The 21,416-nt window shown below is 36.0% G+C and overlaps 1 protein-coding gene across 5 annotated transcripts in view; it reads right to left on the bottom strand.

Moving 5' to 3' along the window:
* The window catches only part of PHF14 (PHD finger protein 14), a 163,419-nt gene extending 142,203 nt beyond the window's left edge, over positions 1 to 21,216 (bottom strand). For all 5 annotated transcript variants that reach the window (XM_068674041.1, XM_068674043.1, XM_068674042.1 and 2 more), the window contains exons 1-4: positions 21,068 to 21,216; positions 20,711 to 20,821; positions 10,278 to 10,927; positions 5,360 to 5,504 (exon numbers count right to left, since the gene is read on the bottom strand). In XM_068674041.1, coding sequence (XP_068530142.1) covers positions 5,360 to 5,504; positions 10,278 to 10,927; positions 20,711 to 20,821; position 21,068 — 907 coding nt within the window. In that variant the 5' untranslated portion in view covers positions 21,069 to 21,216. The remainder of the gene's footprint in view (positions 1 to 5,359; positions 5,505 to 10,277; positions 10,928 to 20,710; positions 20,822 to 21,067) is intronic.
* Positions 21,217 to 21,416: the final 200 nt, after the last annotated feature.

Genomic DNA, 21,416 nt, shown 5'->3' with positions numbered 1-21,416 from the left:
ATGTTGTGCACTCCAGTTGGAGCAAAGTTAATCCAGCCCATAAGTCACTAACTAGCAAATAAAGCTAGAAAAGCCAAGATACAAAACAGTGTTCCACAGATTGTATGATTTTGTACCAGAAACCTCAGTTGCTGTGAAGGAGCATAAGTAACAAAAAGGCTGCCTTCAGGAAAAGTTTTTTCTACCCACACACATCAGGTCATTATCCTCAACCGTGAGGAAAAGAACTTCACTGTGCAATTTTTCACAAAAAGTACTTTGTAATTATTTTGAGTAGTGGCATGATCTGTTTGAGCATACTCCAACATAATTCTGAGCCTTACACAACAAATCTGTAGTTTATTTTCTAGCACAAGTTAACACTAACGCAAATAGTTTAGTGAAACACATAGTATTTAAATGCAACTTCACAGCTAAAATCTAAATTTGATCTAACAATACTTAAAAAAAATGAGCCCCCAAATTAATTAGAAACCACCTGTTAAGGTGTGTTGTCTGTTAAGGATATGCAAGTACTTTAACACAGAATTTTTCTCATGTTTGCTATGAAGAGTACCTGCTGCTTTTGGGTTGTTAAGTGGTAACAGAAACCAGAGAAGAGATCAAATTTCATCAATTTAATAACCATCTAGATAATGCAGATCTTTTGAGCAGATGTATTCATGAAATGTCTGTAAAGATACAATGTAAAAGGGAGACCATAAATCTTTCATATGGATTCCACACCCAAAAATCAATATGCTTATGAAGATAATTAAATTCCTTTGACAAACTAGCAGTGAAAAAATAACATGCCAAAAATATACAGAATAATAAAGAATTTAAAAACAAAAAGTAATTGATGACACAATATTTGTCCCAATTTAAAGGGTCACATAACAAAATACTGATGTCATTTGATGTTAGGATGACAAATATGTACAGGAACAGCTCTAACTTTTTTTTTTTTTAAATATGCAAGAAAAAAAATCACTTCGATTGAGTTATGAAGGTAAAAGCAGTTTAAGAATGAAACTCTTTTGAAGAAATGTATTGATTGGGCTAAAACTTGAATTTCAGTCCAAGTAAGAGTACTTAGAACTATCAACAGCTAAGATCATTATAGCATTCACCTCTTCTGTCCATTCACAATATCCTAGTCATTGGTGGTAGCTATTCTGGAACACACACCTGATCCTCCTTTGTGAGTTGCTTCACATAAGCATTACTTCTTGAATACCTTACAGTTTTTCAAGATACAGAAACATGCTTTCTGTTTATAAACTTGCAATCATAACAAAAACCCTGGCAAAGGTGAAGAACACTGCTAAGCAGTGTCAGAATTCGAAACATTTTTCAAAATGAAATACTCAATTTATTTTTTTTTCCTCTTGCCATCATTAGCTGTAACACTAACTGCCAACTGAAAGCTTAAATGGATCAGATTAATATTCCATCTTAAAATAAGTTAATTGAATGCTAAGCATACTTACGGTACACTTAATGCTACACTTAGAAGTTAGAATTGTGGATCAACTGTTTATCAAACACATTCAGGCAAGCAGATATACTAAATATGACTCAACAATTAACACTGATGGAGAAGATGAATTTGCAGTTCTAAACCATGCTTTCAGTGGCTTCCACTTAATTTCAAGTAACGTGACAGCCATGCTAAGGGATTCACATTTCTCTTTTAAGCTGAAAGATTAAAAAGAAGCCTTTTGCACTGCAGTGCTATAACTTAGCTTGTGTATTAAATCAGACAGTACAGAAGGCACTTGATAAACAAGTCTGAATGTATTTTATTCCACATCTGTCTGAATAATTACAATACAGAGATCAAGAGTTCAGTCTTTAAAACATAGGTATTTACTTATTTTACCAAAGTAGTATTCTTTAATCTGCGCTAACTATCTCATTTTTGGATCCTTAAAACTTTGATAAGGTTCAACAGATTTTGTGCCTTCTTCTCCCATGTTTGAAAAAAAAAAAATTTGTCCTAGTAACAATGATTTATAGAGTGTTATTTTTATGACTCTTTAAAATGCATAGTCATGTCAATATGTTGCTTAATAAATCTTTCCAACCTTGTATTTACCAACTAAGCTGATCAGTAAGACAAAGTTGTTCTGTCTGACCATCCTGTTTGGTAATTGTGGGGTTTGGAACAAAAAGCAATGTAACAGCTTGCTACAAGCGTATCTCCCAAGCAATACTGGGAGGTATTCTTCCAAATTCTTTCTCAAGGCAGCACAGTTGTTTAGGTGGTAGTGTTGGTTGTAGTTGTTTAGGTTTCAAACTGAGGACAACCTGAAAGGACAACAAAAAAATGCATGTCTTCTAACTAACATGTTCGGTTTCATTTGTTAGACTTAATGCTGAATAGGTCCCAGGTGCAGTAAGTCAATTACCTGCCTCTTTGATTTGAAAATATGTCAAAGGAAACTTAAAAAAGAAAAAAAAAACAAAACCAAACAACACTTCACTGACCATGCGTGATGTATTTCCTTAATGAGCATAAAATTCTGAATTTTGGAATTTTATATCTTTAGACTACCTGAGAGCCCCTTCTCAGTTATTGTTTGTGAATGAATACATGCTATCTATTCCTTGTTGCCGTATCACAACTCCATGTCTGCCCCCTCCTTGAATTTACCACTAAGTGATAAAGCTATACAAGTAATGCCCATGAATTTAAACACATGAAAGTCAAGAAGTTAAAATTCTCATAACATTTATTCTTCCACAAACTGCATCTCCATATTATGATTACAGTTAAGTTGTCTATTGCGTGTCATTTTATACAGGAAACTAACTTTATTTTAAACCTACTGCACTCTGTCGTTAGCTTATTTTTATGCATTGTCATTAAAATGAAATTACAAACACTAAAATGCTAGCATTGGAACAATTGTACTGAAATTTATGCCACAGAAGGAAAAGGGATGAGACCTAATTCTTGTCTTGCCTTCATGTGTTCCTCTGTCTTATCCAATCATCCAAGAGGATAATTTTTTGTCAGTCAAACAGAACATCTACATATGCTAACACCACCTATGAATCAAGAAAGCATTAACAGTATACATGAGTATAGTGTAGGTTTGCAAAAATAAACGCTGTATTTAAAATATGTTACATTCAACCCTTAATTCAGCCAAGAATTTAGAAAAAAGATATTAACCACTTCAGGCATCAAAAATCCAGAAGAGTATTTTTATTTAATAAACGGATAGTACTGGAGTACATGATATTAGAGGATGAATGCTTAAACCAGAAAGAAGCAGACCACAGTAAGCAGCAATATTAAAGCATATGAAGACTACACTAAAACTTTTAGCAAGGGAAGTTTTATTCTCTGCCATACACATCCCAGTAAAGCAAAAAACTAAAAATAAAGATAGAGCGGATAGAAAAGACACAGATGGAAAAACGTAAAACTTCTCTTATTGAATTCATAGCAACTAACCCAAGAGCAATAGCTAGCAAGTATACTACCTACAGTTATGTCATATCCTGTGATATGCACCAGACATTTTCTTCAGACATGCTGCAATCAATGTGTCAGGAAAACTGACACCACAGTTGGGGGTGTCCAGCTATTACACGATCTTACCACAGAAGCATTTATCCAAAGTGACAGATTACTGCCTAAAGACTTTTTTATAAAAAGAAATGAGAGTTCTGTCTATGCAGAAGTTAACACACAAGCAATTGTACAATTACAAATTTAAAAGATTTTTTTCTCTAGCAATCTAAGGTTTCTTTTTTTTTAAAGGAAAAAAATAGATCAGTATGTGAAATGAGAACAAATTTAATCGATGGATTTAATTTCCAGGCTGAACTTTAATTTTTTAGAAATAAAAGTAAGCAAAGTATAAGTATGCAAACTTATATGCATAAGTATATATGCATATATATGCAAAGTATAGTATTACATATATGTAGTATATAAAAGTGTATTATTACATATAAAGTATAAAGTATAGTATTACATATATGCTGCTTATGTAGTTTTAGGGGTAGTTACAGATTCTTGACTTTGGACCAGTTATTTGCTCTTTAAATTGTATAGAGTTTCGGCTAGGTGTCTGAAGAGGAGAAATAGCTTTTGGGCAAGTGATGCAGGCCAGGCATATGATAAAACAAAGCAAAGGGTTGCACTGAAATGAAATTGACTTTTTAGCAATCTCAAAATGTAAGACATGTAGAAGAGTTTCTTAAGCATCCACCATTCTAGGTCCAAATCAGAATCCCCCTATACCGCTTAGCCATGTTATGTTCCATGTGAGCTCTATCAGTTGCTCCCAGATGAGTTATCAGCCCTCATTCCTTTGGAAAACCTCATGCAGTCATTACTGAACAGGCACCAGGTACTTAAGGTGTTACTATCAAGAGCAAAAATATAATATAGCCTCACCTTTCTTGTAAGGCTGTTAAAATCCCACATGCTCATCTCAGAACCATTGTGGAAATCCTCCTTTAAAGCCAGTGAAAACTTGACTATAGAAAGAGGAACCTACATTTTCCTCCTCTTTTCAAATCACCCTTTAAATTAGTTTAACAATTGGCATATTCATAAGGCATACAGGTGTTGTAGCAAACAAGTTAGTATTTCAGAACAGTATTCACAGAAAAATAAAATTATGAAGTTCAAAAGTCTTACACAGAAACCCACAAAGCAATCAAGTATTGTATTCTATCTACTTAAGGCTCTGCTTACCTCTCAGACCTCTTGCCTCCTTCTCTCCCCTATACACTGTAGAAAAGCCTCCTACATTTAAATCCAAACATACTCCAGATTTCGAAGCAATTAGCAAACCAACGCTTCAAATACGTTTTAACTTTAAAGTTTCTGCTTTTCAAATTATGAGTGAAGATTATGAGAAAGTTCAAGGCTAGCTGTTCAGTACTGTTGCCAATTCCGTTCTCTCATCCTCACCGTCTCTCTGCCTTTTTGGTACAGTAAAAATATATGTGACCCCCTCCCCCACCCCACTTTTTTTTTTTTGTACAAGATCTTTTATTCTTATGATCTTCTACCCCCATTATGTAGTCACATTTACGTACTGAAATAGGTATGACAAAAATACATTTGATGTGATAGCCTAAAGCCCTGAAAATGCAATCTTTAGTAGGAATATTTGCAAAATGCGATTCATTCTGTAGGTCTGTGTAGACCACGACCTGCCCTGTACTTGCTTGCACGTGCTATCCTAAAGTAGGTGAATGTTTCACCACTGAAAGGATCCATGCAGTACTATAAAAATTACCCACCAGAGTTCAAAGATTTGATTTTTTTTTTTGAAGCCAGTCAAAATTTTATTAAATATAAAGTATAAGCTTTCCTCACACATTAAGAATGAAGGAATTGTATTACCTTCATGCACTGTTATTCCACAGTTGTCACACTGGATTATTTCATCAGCATCCTCACTGTTATCTCCAAGACAAACGCAACAAATCAAAATATGGTCCATTTTCTGGGAACTCCAATTTTGGGACTTCTCAAGGATCAATGAATCCTAATTTTGAAAAATGAAAACAGATTATGACAGGAATTTCAATTTTAAATAAAACAAACAAAAGATGTGCTATTTGCACAGTTTTTACTAAAAAAAAAAAGAATTGAAGAATAAAAGTTTCATATACTTTTTTTTTTTTTGTCATTAAAACATTTAAACATTTCATCTGTAAAACTAAGAGCTTGGAGAAAGGATGGATACAATCTGATCTTGATATACCTAGAGTTCTTTTTAGATCTAAAGTCCAGCGATGGGTATTATTTTTTTGAATAAAATCATATATTTTACTTTAAGCTATCTTCTATAAACAGGAGCACACATAGACCCCTATGAAGCCATTTAAAAAGGAAAAAAAAAAAAGAAAGCAAAACACAGAACCACCAGGACAAAAAGTGACCTTCCATGTCCCAGTATTCAGAAAAGATGTTTCATTTTGTCAAAAATCAACAGATACAAAAATAAACTTCACACGTGATAAAATTTGAAAACAAACAGCTAAGCCTGCCAAGTCTTCATATATGTAAAATATAAATTACTGACTCAGTTGTTTTATTTTGTTATATGCAGATGTGTGTGTCTCTATTCAAATCCTTATAACAACTTATTTTCTTCTGATTTTATACAGGAGTAAGGATTTGCAGAGCAAGTCCATTGCTCTGGTTTGGCTGCCTTCAGTGTGTACTACACCACTTAAAAAGACTGAGTTTTGACAGGGAATTTCTCTGAGGAAACAGAAGCGTTTCACAAGCCAAACAAATTGTATGCAAGTTTTCATTCTTTCCATAAACATCGCCTAGGTGTTTATTATTTTTAGTGTAAGGTACACAGACTTCTGCAGTTTCCTGACTTCTATACGTTTTCTTCTTTTCTATACTAAAAGCAACATTGAGCTTCGACTGTCTTCATTGGTGATATGAAGGCATACAGGGAAGTGTGAAACTAGGCATACTGGTGAAGCAAATCTCAACAGGATAAAAGAAAACCAGTTTCTGAGCAGAGATCTAACATTTCAGGACTAAATGGCATCCTTACTTGAGATCTGAGAATATTCCGAAACCTCTGTGGTACCTTAAATAGGAAAAAAAAAAAAAAGCTGGAAAGTTCCTTATCAAACATATTTCTTTCTCCTCTCTCCTTATTTATGACTGAAAATATAGCACCAATATGCTTGAATACCCTAAGCAGTTAAAAATTACCATGAATGTTAACTGAGGTACACATTCTTCCTCAAGGATCTTAAATTTACACTGATCTACATAATTATTTTATGATAGTCTCTCAATCTTATACAGTAAGCCTCCAAACAAAATTTTCAATGAATCATTGATGATGTCTTCTTGGTCTCTGTACTTTGGGTTTATCTAGGCAGGTATTTGGGGAGGGTGAGAGACATCTCTGCTTGATTTTAAAGCAAGATAAAGCAGTAAAATATCCTCATGACCTAAAGCTGGTCTCAAATAGTTTACATTAAATAAAAGAGGTGGCTTGTTATAATGTTTTTGATGTAGGAAAGCTCAAACACATACTTCTAGCAGTTAAGAAACGCTTTTGGATCTCCCACTTATTTGCTCTAAAAAAAGTAAGAAAAGATGACCTACTAAAAAAAATAAAAATCACATTCATCTAGAGGTAAAAATGAAAGATTACACAACCATTCATAAGGTCGCACTTGTTTACAGGAAGGCCAGAATGGTGAAGACAAGGTTTTCCCCTATAGAGTTCAGGCTTAACAAGTATTTCTTTCAACATCCTCCTTTTAGGACAAAGCTGTGACACACCTGGAGGCAAGCAAGAAACTTGCACATTTTAAAAAAACAGAAAACGCAGTGGCCCACCATTACTTATAATGTGCACACCTTGAGGATGGGCAACAATAAAAGGTGCTCCCTCACTCTGGAAGATAACTGTTCAGTAGCACAGGCTTGTTGGAAGCATACAGAAACCAGCTTTTTCCGACAATACCTTCAACTTAAACTGGTATTTGGCTTCACTAACTTAAGTTTAAAAGAAATTTGCAACCTCTGCTGTCATAGAAGCCCAAGGTATGGTAATTACTAAAGCAAAACAAGTATTACTTTAAATGGAATTGCACTGTAAAAACAACACATCTGCAAACCTGGGCAAAAGAAAAGAACCAACCAGTGATGGATGGGCATCAAATGTAGAGTTTTTTAGCTCTACAAATGTAGAGGTTAGGATCCACATCCATGATGCTTTACGTTACGTGAAGACAGCCAACAGGTCAAACACAGAACAACTGAATAGCTTAATTTTCTACACAGACCTGTAGGGAGCAATCTGGAAGGCATGCTGCTCTGCCCTGTCCTGCCTTGCCCCATAGGTGACCCTACTTGCCTGAAGAACAGGAACCTTGAGGTCGAGGCAGGAACTCGAACCACCTGAACAGTGCCTGCACCCTACCCAAGTGAGAGAATGGATTTCATCTGCATCACTGCGTAATCCTCATTTCTGTGGTGGTAATGAAGAAAGCAAGTGTTTCAAGCTATATGCCTACCTACATATAAATTTAATGGAATCTTTACAATAAATAAACTCACTGGGAACAATTTAAAAAAAAAATCAGAAAAGCATCATTTATCTACTAATGATGCTTAATTCTAGAAAAGCAAGCTCAGTTTGTCTGCCTGTGCTTCACACAGTAGAAAAGCGCCTAGTTAGGTGCACATTAGGGAACTGGTAAAAATACCATATACCCATACCTCAAAAGATTTTTGCAACATGCAGGAAAATAAAATGAAAATCGCAAACAAAAAATAAAGGGAGTTGGTCAGTAAAAAATGGAAATACACATACTAAGGCCACTACTACAATGTTCAGAGTTAATTACCTGAACATTCCTTCATGCAGTAATTATGCATTAAGACATCTGTTTTTCTAAGTACTTAGCTTCTGCAGCATAATGAGATTTCGCTTCTCTGCAAAACAGGACTTTTTTTTTCTCCAAACCTTTTATTAGAAAATATAGTAGTGGAAAGTGCACTGTTAAAAATACAGTTGAATACTAATCTAAAAATTACAGTGCAGAGTCCAGTCTACAGACACTGTTACAAGACTTCTTGCTAGAAGGCCTTTTCACAAACAGTGCTCTGTTTTACATACACAGATAATTTATCAATTATAGAATTATTATTTGAACTTCAAGTTTTCAAATTTTTATTTTTATTTTTTGATTAATGTCCTAAATCCAAGGCAACAATTAATTCTGAGGGCTATACATATTAAGAAGCTTCCCAAAAAATGCAGCCTAACAGCTCTCTGTTTGTATAACAGGCCTAATTTTCCAAGTCAATGGAAATTAAGGACATATTCATATATCCTTAAGAATCTATTTTTGTATTTCCATTCTGATATGGGAAACAACACTGTAAGGAAACAGCCTATCTCAGAATGATGACTTGAAGTTCTTGTCATTGGTATCCATAAAGCACGATCAGCTCCTGAGCTAGGGTATGAAAGATTTTTCCTCCTGCCAAAACCAGCTGTGAAGATGAAACCATTTCACAGGCCAAGTTAGCTGTTAACAATAGAGAAACATTTAGCTTCTACAGACTGCAAATGACAAATTAAGTGAAAATAGATACATAAATAAATAAAGTACTTCATACACACCAAAGTGGCATCTAAAATACATAATAAGCCAAATTTGCAAACATCCCCATCCATATTAATTTAAAAACAGTAGATGCCTATATACAACGTAAAAAAAAAAAAAAAAACACCTAGAATTATGGATTTTTTAAATTAGTTATTACTAGTAATTAAAATTGCACAGCTTGCTTGCAATCATATATTAATAAATATTACTTATAACATAACAAGGTATCTGGAACAGAGACCACTCATTCTTCAAAATATTCTTTTTAGTTCTCATTAAAATAAAGATGAAATAAAACAGGCAGAACTTTAAATAGTGTCATATCATTATCATTTATCAAATGTTTCATTAACACTGCAATTATTTCCTGAAAATGAAATGTCGATTTTACAGTAATTCTTTTTACTCTGTTCAGGATTTTGCTATTGTAGGATATGAAATCAACCATCCTGACAAGCTAATATGTTAATTTTTCCACAGGCACAACCTCTAAGGCAACTGTAATTGTGCATGGAAAAAAAAAGTGTCATTATTAGACACAACATATAATTTTCAGATTCTGCAGTTAGACATGTAGTAATAATAGTCCCCAAATGCTTCTTAGCACTGTAAGAATTTACTTCACCTGTGTGCATTATAAACAAAACCAACATAGATTATCATGATTATCCTATTTGATTTTAAATCCAACTGTGCGTATTTCTTTGGTTAGAATTCTTCTATCAGTGAACTTAGCACTCAGTCTTTGACATCTGTCACAAAGAAGGGCTAGGATAAAAAAAATAACCTATTATTTAGCTATTTTAAGAACATGCGAGATGCTTTTAACTTTTATAATATTACAGATGTGGAACATTTAGGCGAACTATCTCACTGATACATGCTGATTTGCATACCAGACCTCCTATTTACTTTAGAAGTAGTCCACCCATCCCCAAAGCCAAGAGAAATCTGTCTATTGACTTTAGAGGCAATAGATTGGCCAAATGGTCCAAGGAAGTTTATTTAATAAGCAGTGAGTGCCTATTTAGCACAGTTTTGCTGCTTCGTTAAACATAATTCAAGCCAATCAATTCAACTTTTCAAACTAACAGAATAGCACTGTGGAGTAGTTTCCATTTCTCAACAGATATATTATAGAAAGTTGGTTGCACTACCTCATTACTCTTGCTTTGTGAAAGAGCCAGGCTATCATTTGTCAGTTCCTCATCATCTGCATTATTTCTGTTAAGAACTTTACTCTTCTTCTTCTTGGATCCTCCATCGCTAGCTGTGCTGCTGTTATCTTCTTCGTTACCTTCCTCATCATTGTCATCCTCATCACTTCCACTCCCATCATCTTCATCATCCTCATTATCTCCATCGCTCCCTTCTTTTCGCAGTGCATTTTTTCCTTTTTTTTTCTCAGGAGTAGGTCGCCAGTCATTGTCATCTTCACTGTCATAATCATCCATATCATTTAGTTCTTCCATTGATACAAAATCCAGTAAAGGCCGGTTCCTGCGCAAATTCCATTTTTTGGGTTCACTTGTTTGCTCATCAGCCACAGCATCAGGTTCAGCTGCTTTCTCTTTTTCTTTCTTCTTTTTGGGCTTTTCTTCTTCATCTTCTTGTTCTTTCTTTTCAGTTTTAATTACCTCTTTGTCTGCTGTCGGCACCTCTTCTTCAGTGGAGCTCTTTGGCTGTTGCTCTTCTACTTTCTCTTCTGTTGGTTCCTCCTCCAAGACATTTTCTTCTGATTCAGTACAGGAACCTTCTCCACTGTCCTTTGATGCATCTTCACTCCCATGACCACTTCCTTCAGAATCTGTTGAGCATATGAAAATTTAAAAAATGTTCCAACACAAATGTACCCCCAAAAATAAAATGTGCCGAAGTTGTTAAACAAAAAAACGATGCATATTCCTCCCTCATAAGGTAGTCCACCTATTTTTTCAGTTGGAGTCCAAATACTGCTATTTCAAGTGGCATGTTGAGAATCTGTTAAACATGAGTGCATTTTAAGATGGAAAAAAAGATGGTAGAATTTATTAAATGAACATTTAATGTTCCTCTGAACTGCAGCTCATACTAACAGTAAGAAGTAGCACAGAATAATTTCCATATGAAGTCACATCTCAATGAAAGAACGTTCAGTTTTTAATTTTTGAGGTGTTTCCTAAATCTTAAAAATATTTGAAATAGCTATCCAACAGGAGAGACTTAAAATGAAAAAAAAAAATTAAGAAGTTTATATAACAAGTACTGCTTAATAATGTGGATAATTGTATCCTTAATTTCTGGTACAGGTTTATTTTCTGGTTTGGGGGATTCTTTTAACTACAAATATTATTTCACTTATTAATCCCACATAAACTATGACTCATTCAGCACTGAAGCTGCACAACAATGCTTAAATTCTAACCTTATACAATTCAGATGATATTGTTCTGTGTTCAATCACTATCTCCGTTAAATAATACTGGCCAATCTGTGCAACAGAAAGGAAGAGGATTCATATGCAGAACCCACAAAAATAAGGCAACCATTTGTACTGTAAAGAACATGTAAAAATTACTGGAAAGGATGCCAAGTCTTAAACTTGTTAAATTTTATCAAGATCATCCATCTTATATTCTACTACTACTTTTTATTTACAGCATTAGTTGCAGCATTACACAAAGAAAAAGTCAGAGAAGACTTTTAAAAAATTAAGTTAAAAAATTAAAAAATTTTTTAAAAAAAGTTGCTTGATCCAATGGATCAAATGGGCAATGGCTACTGCTTTCAGTTTAAATTTTCAGAGCTATCATCAACTTCCTGAGGTACTGTCAGATGTTATAAAATAGATGCAGAGAAGAAACATGTTGGTACTCAAACATTTTTAAAAGTCCTTATTTACTTTACTTACCCCCCACACACACAAAGTTACACCAAGTATCAACGAGAGAGAATTTCCATGCACATCCATCTCTTTATAAAGCCAAATAAAGAAACAGTAGGGACAACGCACTAAGTTAAGTAAATTTTGTAAACATGCTGCACACTTGAAACATGCCCTTTATTTCCACCCCACGGTGCTCTTGTCTACAACTGAGCATTAACTCAGTTGTTACATAGGTATGTTGGTTAATTTGGGGTTTTATGGGTATACCTGTATGTAGAAGTGTTAAGTATGATGAAATTATATAATTATCAACAGCAACAACAGAAAATACATCAGTGCTGCTACTACTGCTGCTCAGAATATTATTGTCATCAGGGGAATGACAGTCCCCTTGCAAGTTGCTAAAAAAAACTTCCTGTAAATGTTTTACCTTTTTGAGAGCCAGGAAAAGAAATGAACACAGTAACAGAAATTATTGTAGTCTTTTGCTCAAAGACTAATTCAGTTATTCCTCTGCACCTATAAGCCTTAATGGCAGTAATGGAAGCACAAGCATAATAACATAAGTTTCAAAACAGTAGAATACTCTTTAGGCATGCCTAAGAACTAAAACCAGTATTAACCAGATATGCGATCTAACATATGAATTTTATATTACAATAGCTTTCTTTGGATCAGGAAAGTGTTCATGAGACCTAACAAATACAAGTATGTCAAAGTTAGACTTACTCTAGACATTTGATAAATGCTAAATGTAAGTTTGATGACAAAATTTATTTTTGTTTCTCATTTCACAGGATCTACTGTCAATGTGCCAATACTTACCTCACTGTACAACCGGATAGAGCTTTGTCATGTTAAAATTAATTTCACCAGATTTTTATACTACCTTATTTCATATATATACATAAATATTACACATTGCATACTTAAATACACTCCCCCAGTATAGTTCCAAGACAAATAATATAAGATTTTTGGATGCTTTACTTGTGCAGTTGCATTTCTAAATATGCTTGGATTTCTTGTGAATTAAAGCTTCTACTTCATTTTGGGGCAGAATCTCGGTCTGGGGATCATTTCCTTTCAAAGAGCACTTCAAACTAACAACAGTGATTTTTTACATCAACACTATGGCACTAAGAACACTCCCTAGCTGCCATATGCCATGCAAACAATATAAAAACAGAACAAATAAACCCTGGTTTCATTCACTTCTCACCTCAAATTCTCATTGCCTTTGACTGCACATTATGGTTTGTATTTTTCTATCTGTAAGCATGTACATACCAGAGATACTTATACTAAGGGATATCCTTCTTCCATTTAAATGCATCCACTGCAATAGGTACTTCTCTAGAAAGCGCTGTTCTGCGATAACAGCTATTTTTGCAGCAGTTCTTCTGTCAGATGCACTTTCAGTTAGGAAGAAGCTGTAGTATACAATTTTCTCCTTGAAAGAAATTCTTAAAGAATGGCTCTTTCAAATTGGCAACCATATCATGTCATTCCCTATGGGACAGAAGTCAAGCTATTCTCAGCAAAAGATGGGGCCAGATACACTGTCAAACAGTGAAGAATATAGAGTTCCACTGAGAACAAAAATGAGAGATAGCAGTTGGGAAAGAGGCATCATTTACTTCTGTACAACTTGTAGCTGTAGCTGTGTAGCTACTGCTGAGCACAGCAGCGGGTGGCAGTCATATCCAGAAGGGGTAACTGTGAGGAATTCTCCTGTACACAACATTTTGCTCCAGAATTAATGTTAGGAAAAGTATGATGAAGGTAAACAAAGGTGACACTAAACACCACTTCGCTGCTTTCAAATACATACCAAGCACAAGACTGAGGAAAGCTACTACATTACTGAAATCACTACAGCAGTTAAAAAAAAAAAAAATCCATCAGGTTTTTTGTAGGGCCATTTAAAAAGCAACTAAACGCTCTACCCTATAATTTTTTTTAAACATTCTAAGAAAATTCATGTATATGGAGAGCAGGGGCTAAATTATTACAGCACGTGACTACTCACTGATTCTTCAATGCAGTATTTAGTTTAACAAGCAGCTCTGTAAAAAGCTATTTTATCGATCGTTTAAGTGAAGTTTGAAGGATAAGCTAGTTCCAAAACATCAATCACTGGCTCAATTTTGGTCTTCCCTCTTATGCTGGCAAAGCCTAACCAAATCCAGATAGCAGAAGAGAAGCAGCTGGCACTATGTGGAGGTATGGCAGGATGCTTCACAGCACCTTCTTTTGGAGGGCAGTAACAACAACAAATATTGGCTATAGGAGAGGTTAATTCTTTGGGAGGTGAAAGCAGCTCAGTTACGATCACCCTGTTCAGCAGCCCCTTACCCTCTTTCTCCCAATCAGAGGGCAGACAGTGAATCTTTTGATTATGTTAAATTCCCTGTTTATCTTTGCTAGAAGCCCATGTTACACATCACACAAACCCCCCTCACCCATGTTGCTTGCATCCTGACAGACAGGAAAAGTGCTGGATAAACTGCCTGGCCACAACAGCCTCTGCCCATAAAAAACTTTCTTTCTTAGAAGAACAGCTCCGAACTCACAGAATCTCCTTTGCACATGGGTAAGAGAAGCTGCATTTCTAACGTATTTGAACTAGAAATTGCAATTAATTTTAAATACCTTAAGGAAATGTTCAAACCAACTAGAAAGCTCTGATTTTAATAACTAGATGTTAAAAGAAAAAAAAGACAGGGAAACTTCAATGATACATGAAAAATACGAATTTTTAAATTGCCAAAGGCAATGTTATGTAAGTGGCAAATTTCTGATCACATTTGTCTATTAGACTAAAGCCATCAAGCTCCACTATGCTAAGACTGATTAGCACACAGCTGCATGGAAAGCAAGAGTGGAAATGGCTTAACACTTCTCTTTGAACATAACTTCAAATAACAGAACCTAACGTCAGTTAGGTTTATGACACTGGCTTTCTGTACTATTTTGCAGAGTGAGATGATATGGTTACTGAAGTATTTAAACCTTGGTAGGCTATTGGCAATTCAATATTGTAATGCTGGCAATTAAAAAATCAGAACTGTTTGAAGGAACATAGTTATCATACAGAATAAAATCAAAGCTGATTAAGGTATTTCTGTTCTTTGGAGAGAATTTCACTTCTAAAACAAGAGTTGAGAAAAAAAAAAAATCGAACTGAACACAAAGACTGGGCAGCCCAGGAAATGAAACTGATTACTCTTCTTTCAGAAAGTATTCAGTTTAATAGGAGAAAAAAGACAAAGACATAAATTAAAGTTATTTAGTAAGCAGTTTCCTCACTTCTACTCCTCAATTACATCACACTTCAGCAGACACCTACTCAAATTTGAAGTGTTCAAAACTTTACGTTCTCAAATGTGCATTAAGTCAGTAAGAATTGCTTCAATTTACAATGCTGTAACATGGGTGGAATGGGTTACCCTACCTCCTGAACTCAATTGACATTTCCCAGCTTCAGAGCCTTCATCTGTTTTTACTGTTATAAAACTTCTCTCATTTGGATGAACTATTACATGTTCCATGCCTTCCCTCAGCAAACTTGCAGTCCTGAAGTAATCCACACAATTGGATTCCAGTACAACTTATTATGTAGTGAGCTTGAACATCTATTTTTCCCAGAAACGTCCATGAGCTCATGAGCTTTGTGTCTTTTAAGAGGGATGTGACAGGTAGGAGACTAAGTCTCTGAGCTACTGTAACAAGTCTCTGCTCAAGAGACACTTGAAACGCGCCATCCTCAATAAGCAGAGGTGACTGGATTGCTAGTGGACCATCCCACCAAGTTGGAGTTAATAAAGCTCAGAATGCTCTCCATGCACCATAAAAATGCACAAGAGATGGACACATACATGCACAATAAGAGGAGATGCAAGACAAAAGTAGAAATAGTGTAGCTAAGTAGAAGACCATGAGTCCAAGTAGGCATCCTGTCTCAGCACAGACTGAACAAGCAGAACACCACTGAACAGGTGAACAATGGCTCTCTAAGGGACATGCTGTAAAAGTAAGACACAAAATGTCACAGCACAGGAAAACAAAGAAAAACAATGTTATCCCATCATAAAACCCAACCAGCCCAGGCACTGAAACGAAACCCTGGATGGCTCTTAAATTACTCCTCTGCTGTCAGATAACATATGGAAGAACAGAAATCTCAGCATTTCCAAAGAAAACGCATGTTCAAAATGCCAGTCAGCCACCCCAAAGCACCTTCAAGTGGTAGACACCTGTACGGTAACAGATCTCACTTGGGATGAAGATAACCCAAAAGAACATAATGCCCATATTTTTCACCTCCTCAGAGACAAAAAAGACATTGGCAATTCCATTCAGAACCATGCACTAAGGTTGCAATGTCAAGTCTTCAAAAGATTTTAATTATTAAGTAAATTATCAAGTAATTGCACAATGATTAGCTATTCAATATTTCCTCTTACCTTTACTGTCTAGTGAAACATCCCACAAGTTCCTTCTCAAAACCAAAACTGTTAGTTTCTTTATCAATATTTCACTAGTGTTTATCACTATTGTCTTTTGGTGCTCTGCAAACGTGCCTTTACATCAGAATATCCTTCACAGGAAAGCAGCAGTGGAATTTTTATTGTACTAATAGGAAACGAATTACAGAAAGATATTTGCAACATATTTCCAGATCAAGTCACTGCTTTTTCAAAATACCTAGTGTATTCATTTACATAGATTGTTACATGCTTTAAACAGAGCTCCTACTGGCCTCAATTACAGTAACAGTATGTGGCATTTGTGTAGGTCATGTTCCATGATCAAGAGATCAACATTAAAAAAAAAAAAAGATATTTACACGTGCCTCTAAAATTTAGGTCTAGGAGATGTGCAGCAGAAATAGTGACAGAATTCAGCTCTTGGAGGCAGAATTTAACTCTACTTTTCTTAGTTACGCTAAGGAAGAGGCTCAGTCCTTACATTTACACATCATTCTTGATCAGGGACCAAGATACATAAATTTCTCTGCATCATTTCAGTTTTAGTGTGTGAGCTGCCTGAAGTGACTGATTTCAGTGATGAAAGAAGGGAGAAATCCCTGCTTTGGAATCCTATTGGGAATTACCCTACAACTATACACTGGTTTCTGACATCACTGCTGCACTCAGTGAATTTAAAAACAAAACCAAACAAAACCAACAACAAAAATCACAAGGGATGTTCTAATTAATTCAAAAGCAAAACTTCAAATAACTAGTCTTTATTGTGAATCATATTATTAAAAAACTTCAGTTGAGTACATTAGAGCACCATCATTTCAAGTCACACAGCGGTATTCTCTGACTCCAACTGGACGTTGTTTTTCATTGATCTCACTTTAAGACTACATACAGCACTCCTATTAGGAAACAAAATTTTGAAGATGTTTATAAGTAAAGAAAATATACAGTACCTTAAAATAATGGCACTATTACTTTACTATGTAGAAACAGTGACAGAGAAGTTTTAAGAATTACTTAATTCAGTAATGCAAAGCCAACAGACCTGAAAACTATTTTCATTAAGTAAATTTGCAATAATATAACTGTTCTAAAATCAGTTTCCTTAAACAGATGTTACAATTTTTCTTTAGAGTAGAAAAGTCAATAATTACCTGTTGGCATAACCTAAACCCAAAAGAAAATAAATTAACTACACTGTAAGTAAAGGGCATATCCCCTTCAGAATGTTTGTGGTGAAAATCGATGTTGGGTGATTAGAAATATTTTCTGTAACGAAAGAAAACTTTATGAAGGCATCAGGACTCTGAATACAGAAATTCAGAAATGATTATTCCTTCCTGTACTAAACACCAATCATAATCGGTGTTCTCAAACCCTTACTGCATCACATATTCCCAGAAATATGAAAGAACAATGAACACACATAAAAGTTTAAATGTTCAGGATTTAACCCTCCTAGACTTGCACATTATCATCTACTACCACATATCACTTAACATCCTAAAGCTCATACATATGGATGCAACATAATCAACAGGGAGTAAACAACTTCAGAACTATTTTAATTCAGTATTTAAATAGTCTTTGAACCTATAGGTGTCTTTTTTTTTTTTTAATTTAAAAATTGCTACATATATCTGCATTTGTGAACCAAATAAAGATACATTGCAGAGCTGTGGAATTACCATACTTACAAAATCTTTCTGAGTCATAAGTAGACTTTATAGTCATTTTCAATGTAGAAAAACTTTCTTCTTTCTGTCACAGTTTGTTTTTTTTATTGATTTCCCTTAATAAACAAATTGTGCAATGAAATTCTGAATTCAAACAAATACTTAATATTGTACATATACAGACTGATTTGCAACAGGCTGTACAAGGAGAGATCTCTAACATCACTGAAAGAAGAAACCCTGACTGTAATGGAGAATTGCACATTATTCTTTGAAGGCTAAAATCCCCAGCGAGCAAAAGGAAAATCTGTTTTCTATCAGCAACAATCCAGAATATGTCTAGTACGGGTGCTTGCGTATGTACACACAACATTTTTTTAAACATACATACATATTTTTAAGTGATTGATTTTATTTTTCATATAAAGGGACTTGTGTTTATATTTATATATGCAAATACATATATACATAAATATGCATACATATAAATAAAGTCCCTTTATTTCAGTACCTCTACCATCCAAATCCGAATGGATTAAGTACAACCAAATTTAAGGTTTTTTATATGAACCTCATTTAAAATAAGCACAGACATCCTATTTCAAACATACTGCAGCTATCCAAATAAATTGTATGACACAAAAGAACAACTTTTCATCCACTTTAAGAGTTTAGACATTTAATAACTTCATATTAATACCTTCTCCAAACCCTCAAAACTTCTTCCTTTCACAATGAAGAAAACCTTTGAATAAAGTGTAAAACTCTTCTGTTTCAAAAATCTTTTCACTTAATCTTATATTTTATTAAACAGAACATTAATTTTTTCTACAAGTATATCTAGGACCTGACGTGTCAAAACAAAGCTATATGAGACATAAAACCACAAAAGAGTAACCAGAAAAAAACGTTTTCTAATTAAAACTTGTTTTTTTCTCATTATATAGTTGTTTCCATGAAGTGTTACTCTATAAAGAGAACTCCCATTCAACTTCCTCAAAACACAACTGAAGTTGAAACGCTCTTGAGGCTAGACAACTGTTCCCATATGTACATATGCATCCTAAAAGTCAAAGAGGTTATCAACTAAAAAAGTGTCCTCCGCATCCAGACAAAGTTGAGTCAGAAAGCTCTATTCATTACTTTTAGATAATGATTAATTATCTTTAATCACATAACATATTGTTCTGGATTATGTGTTCATGTCCCATACTCCATTTCCAATTCTCCTTTCCCCTTTAAACCAGCCTATGCTACAATTCCAAAACAAGGATGTTTTCTTTAGTAAATAAAGGCCACTTCCTCTTATGGCAACTTTTCATTACAGTGTAACTACTTAATAAGAAAAAAATAAAAATACTTAAAGCAAAATTTAAAAGGTAAATTAACGCCCAAAACTTTACATAGAATTGTTAAGACAACATCTTTCCCTTAAGCCACTGCAGCCTGCTTCTGCCAAACCAGCCAAGGAGAGTATGACTAAGTTGGGGAGGAAGGTGGGGAAGCATTAGTCTACACCGTAAAACTGGTACAGGTGAAATGATCATTACGCTTTTCTTAAGTTCATTAATAACGAAGACCTTGCCAGATGATAAGATGTCTTTACATGGAGATGGGGAATATCTTTGCAAGACAATTCACATGAAAACATAAATCTGTGTCTCCACTGCAGAAATGAAAAACTGAAGGTATTTGACAAGCTGTCATAATGCTCCCTTACATATGCTCCCTTACATCTTTTATATAGTCTTTGCTCATTTCCCTGAGCACATGCCAAAAAGCATCCTGTGTACAACTTATTCACAAGCATGGTCCTGCTCCTTCCCCCTTATTCCACTACCCCCCTCCCCAACATACCTGAGTTTTATTCATTTAATTTTAGTATCTTTTTTATATTTTCAGTTTCTGTGGAAATTCACTGCAGATACAGGAATCTGCATACACAGAAAAGACTGCAGAACAGAAACACTCAGAGGCAAGCACTTCCTTCTGGTATGAAATGTTTCTGTACAGCTATCAGAGCAGACATGCAAAGTTTGTCTATTATAATAAAAACCTGAACAGATCATCATTCTACCTAAGATGTTCACTTGCTGAGTGGAGTTAACCTCAAGAAATTAGGCGGGTTCTTCAGTCCAGAAGAAATTATTGCCCAGGCTAAATCAAAGCAAAATGGCTTTAGGGCAGTTACTCCAATACTAAAAGAAGTGAACGGTTTAAAGTTATCATGAGGCTGAAGAAATGAAAAGCAACACACTTTGCTAAGAGAGTCAACACAGAAGATGCTCAAACGCTTCTGCCAAAACGTGTTTGTTAATGGAGTTTTCTGTTGAGAAAAAAACTATTTGCAACTGAAGTAGTATACAGATCCCTCGTTTAATCAGTTGTTTCATATCTGCAGCATGAAAATTTCCTGTTATGCACCTGAATCAGTTCAAGCGAGTCCAAGCCCCAATAGTTCACTAGCCCCATCCCATCTCCCGTATGTTAAACGAGCAACCACACACCAAAAGCCAAGAAAATTCTGAAGCAGGCAGACAAACAAACACATTTACCTGAAGCATCTCCAACTTTAAAGTCACTGTCATCAGAGCTATCATAATCTAAAGCCTCCAGCAGCGAAGCCGCCAAAGGCTTCACCTGCCTCCTCTTCGAGCTGCGGTCCACTGCGGGGAAAAAAAAAAAACAAAAGCAGAGTGTTGCTGTTAGCTGGCACAACGCGCGGCACCGGGCTCACACGGGACGAGCCGGGGGCAGCCCCCCGGCACCCCACACCGCACCACGGGCAGCCGAGGGCGACCCCCGGCCCCCCGCCCGCTCGGCTGCCGGCACCAGGCTCCAAGGGGAGGTCTCCGGCCCCGCGGCCCGGCACCCCCGGGAAGGGGCGGCCAGAGCCGCCGGGCCCCACTTACTGAAGGCGGCGCCGCTGCCTCGACCCCTCGGGCACGGAGCCGCCGAGCCCGGCCCGGCCGCAGACAATGGCCCGGCGCCGACCCGGATGCGCACCCGCGCCCGCCCGCCCGCCTCTCTGCCTGCCGCCGGCACGGCGCATGCGCGGCCTCGCCGCGTTTGCGCGCAGCGAGGTGAAGCCGAGAGGGGCGGCGGTGCCCACAGTCTGCCCGGCGGGCGGCCACAGCCTGTGGGGGTACGGGGAGACCCCGCAGTCAGGCCGTGATGCCGGGTGCCGTGTTGTCGTGGGCATTCACCCTCAGAGCCTCGTGGAGTGGGAAAACGAGTTCAAAAAATAAACATAACTCCCCC

This window comes from Anas acuta, chromosome 2 (genome assembly GCF_963932015.1).
Source record: "Anas acuta chromosome 2, bAnaAcu1.1, whole genome shotgun sequence".
Taxonomy (NCBI): Eukaryota; Metazoa; Chordata; class Aves; order Anseriformes; family Anatidae; genus Anas; species Anas acuta.
This window is presented reverse-complemented; position numbering and strand designations above follow the sequence as displayed.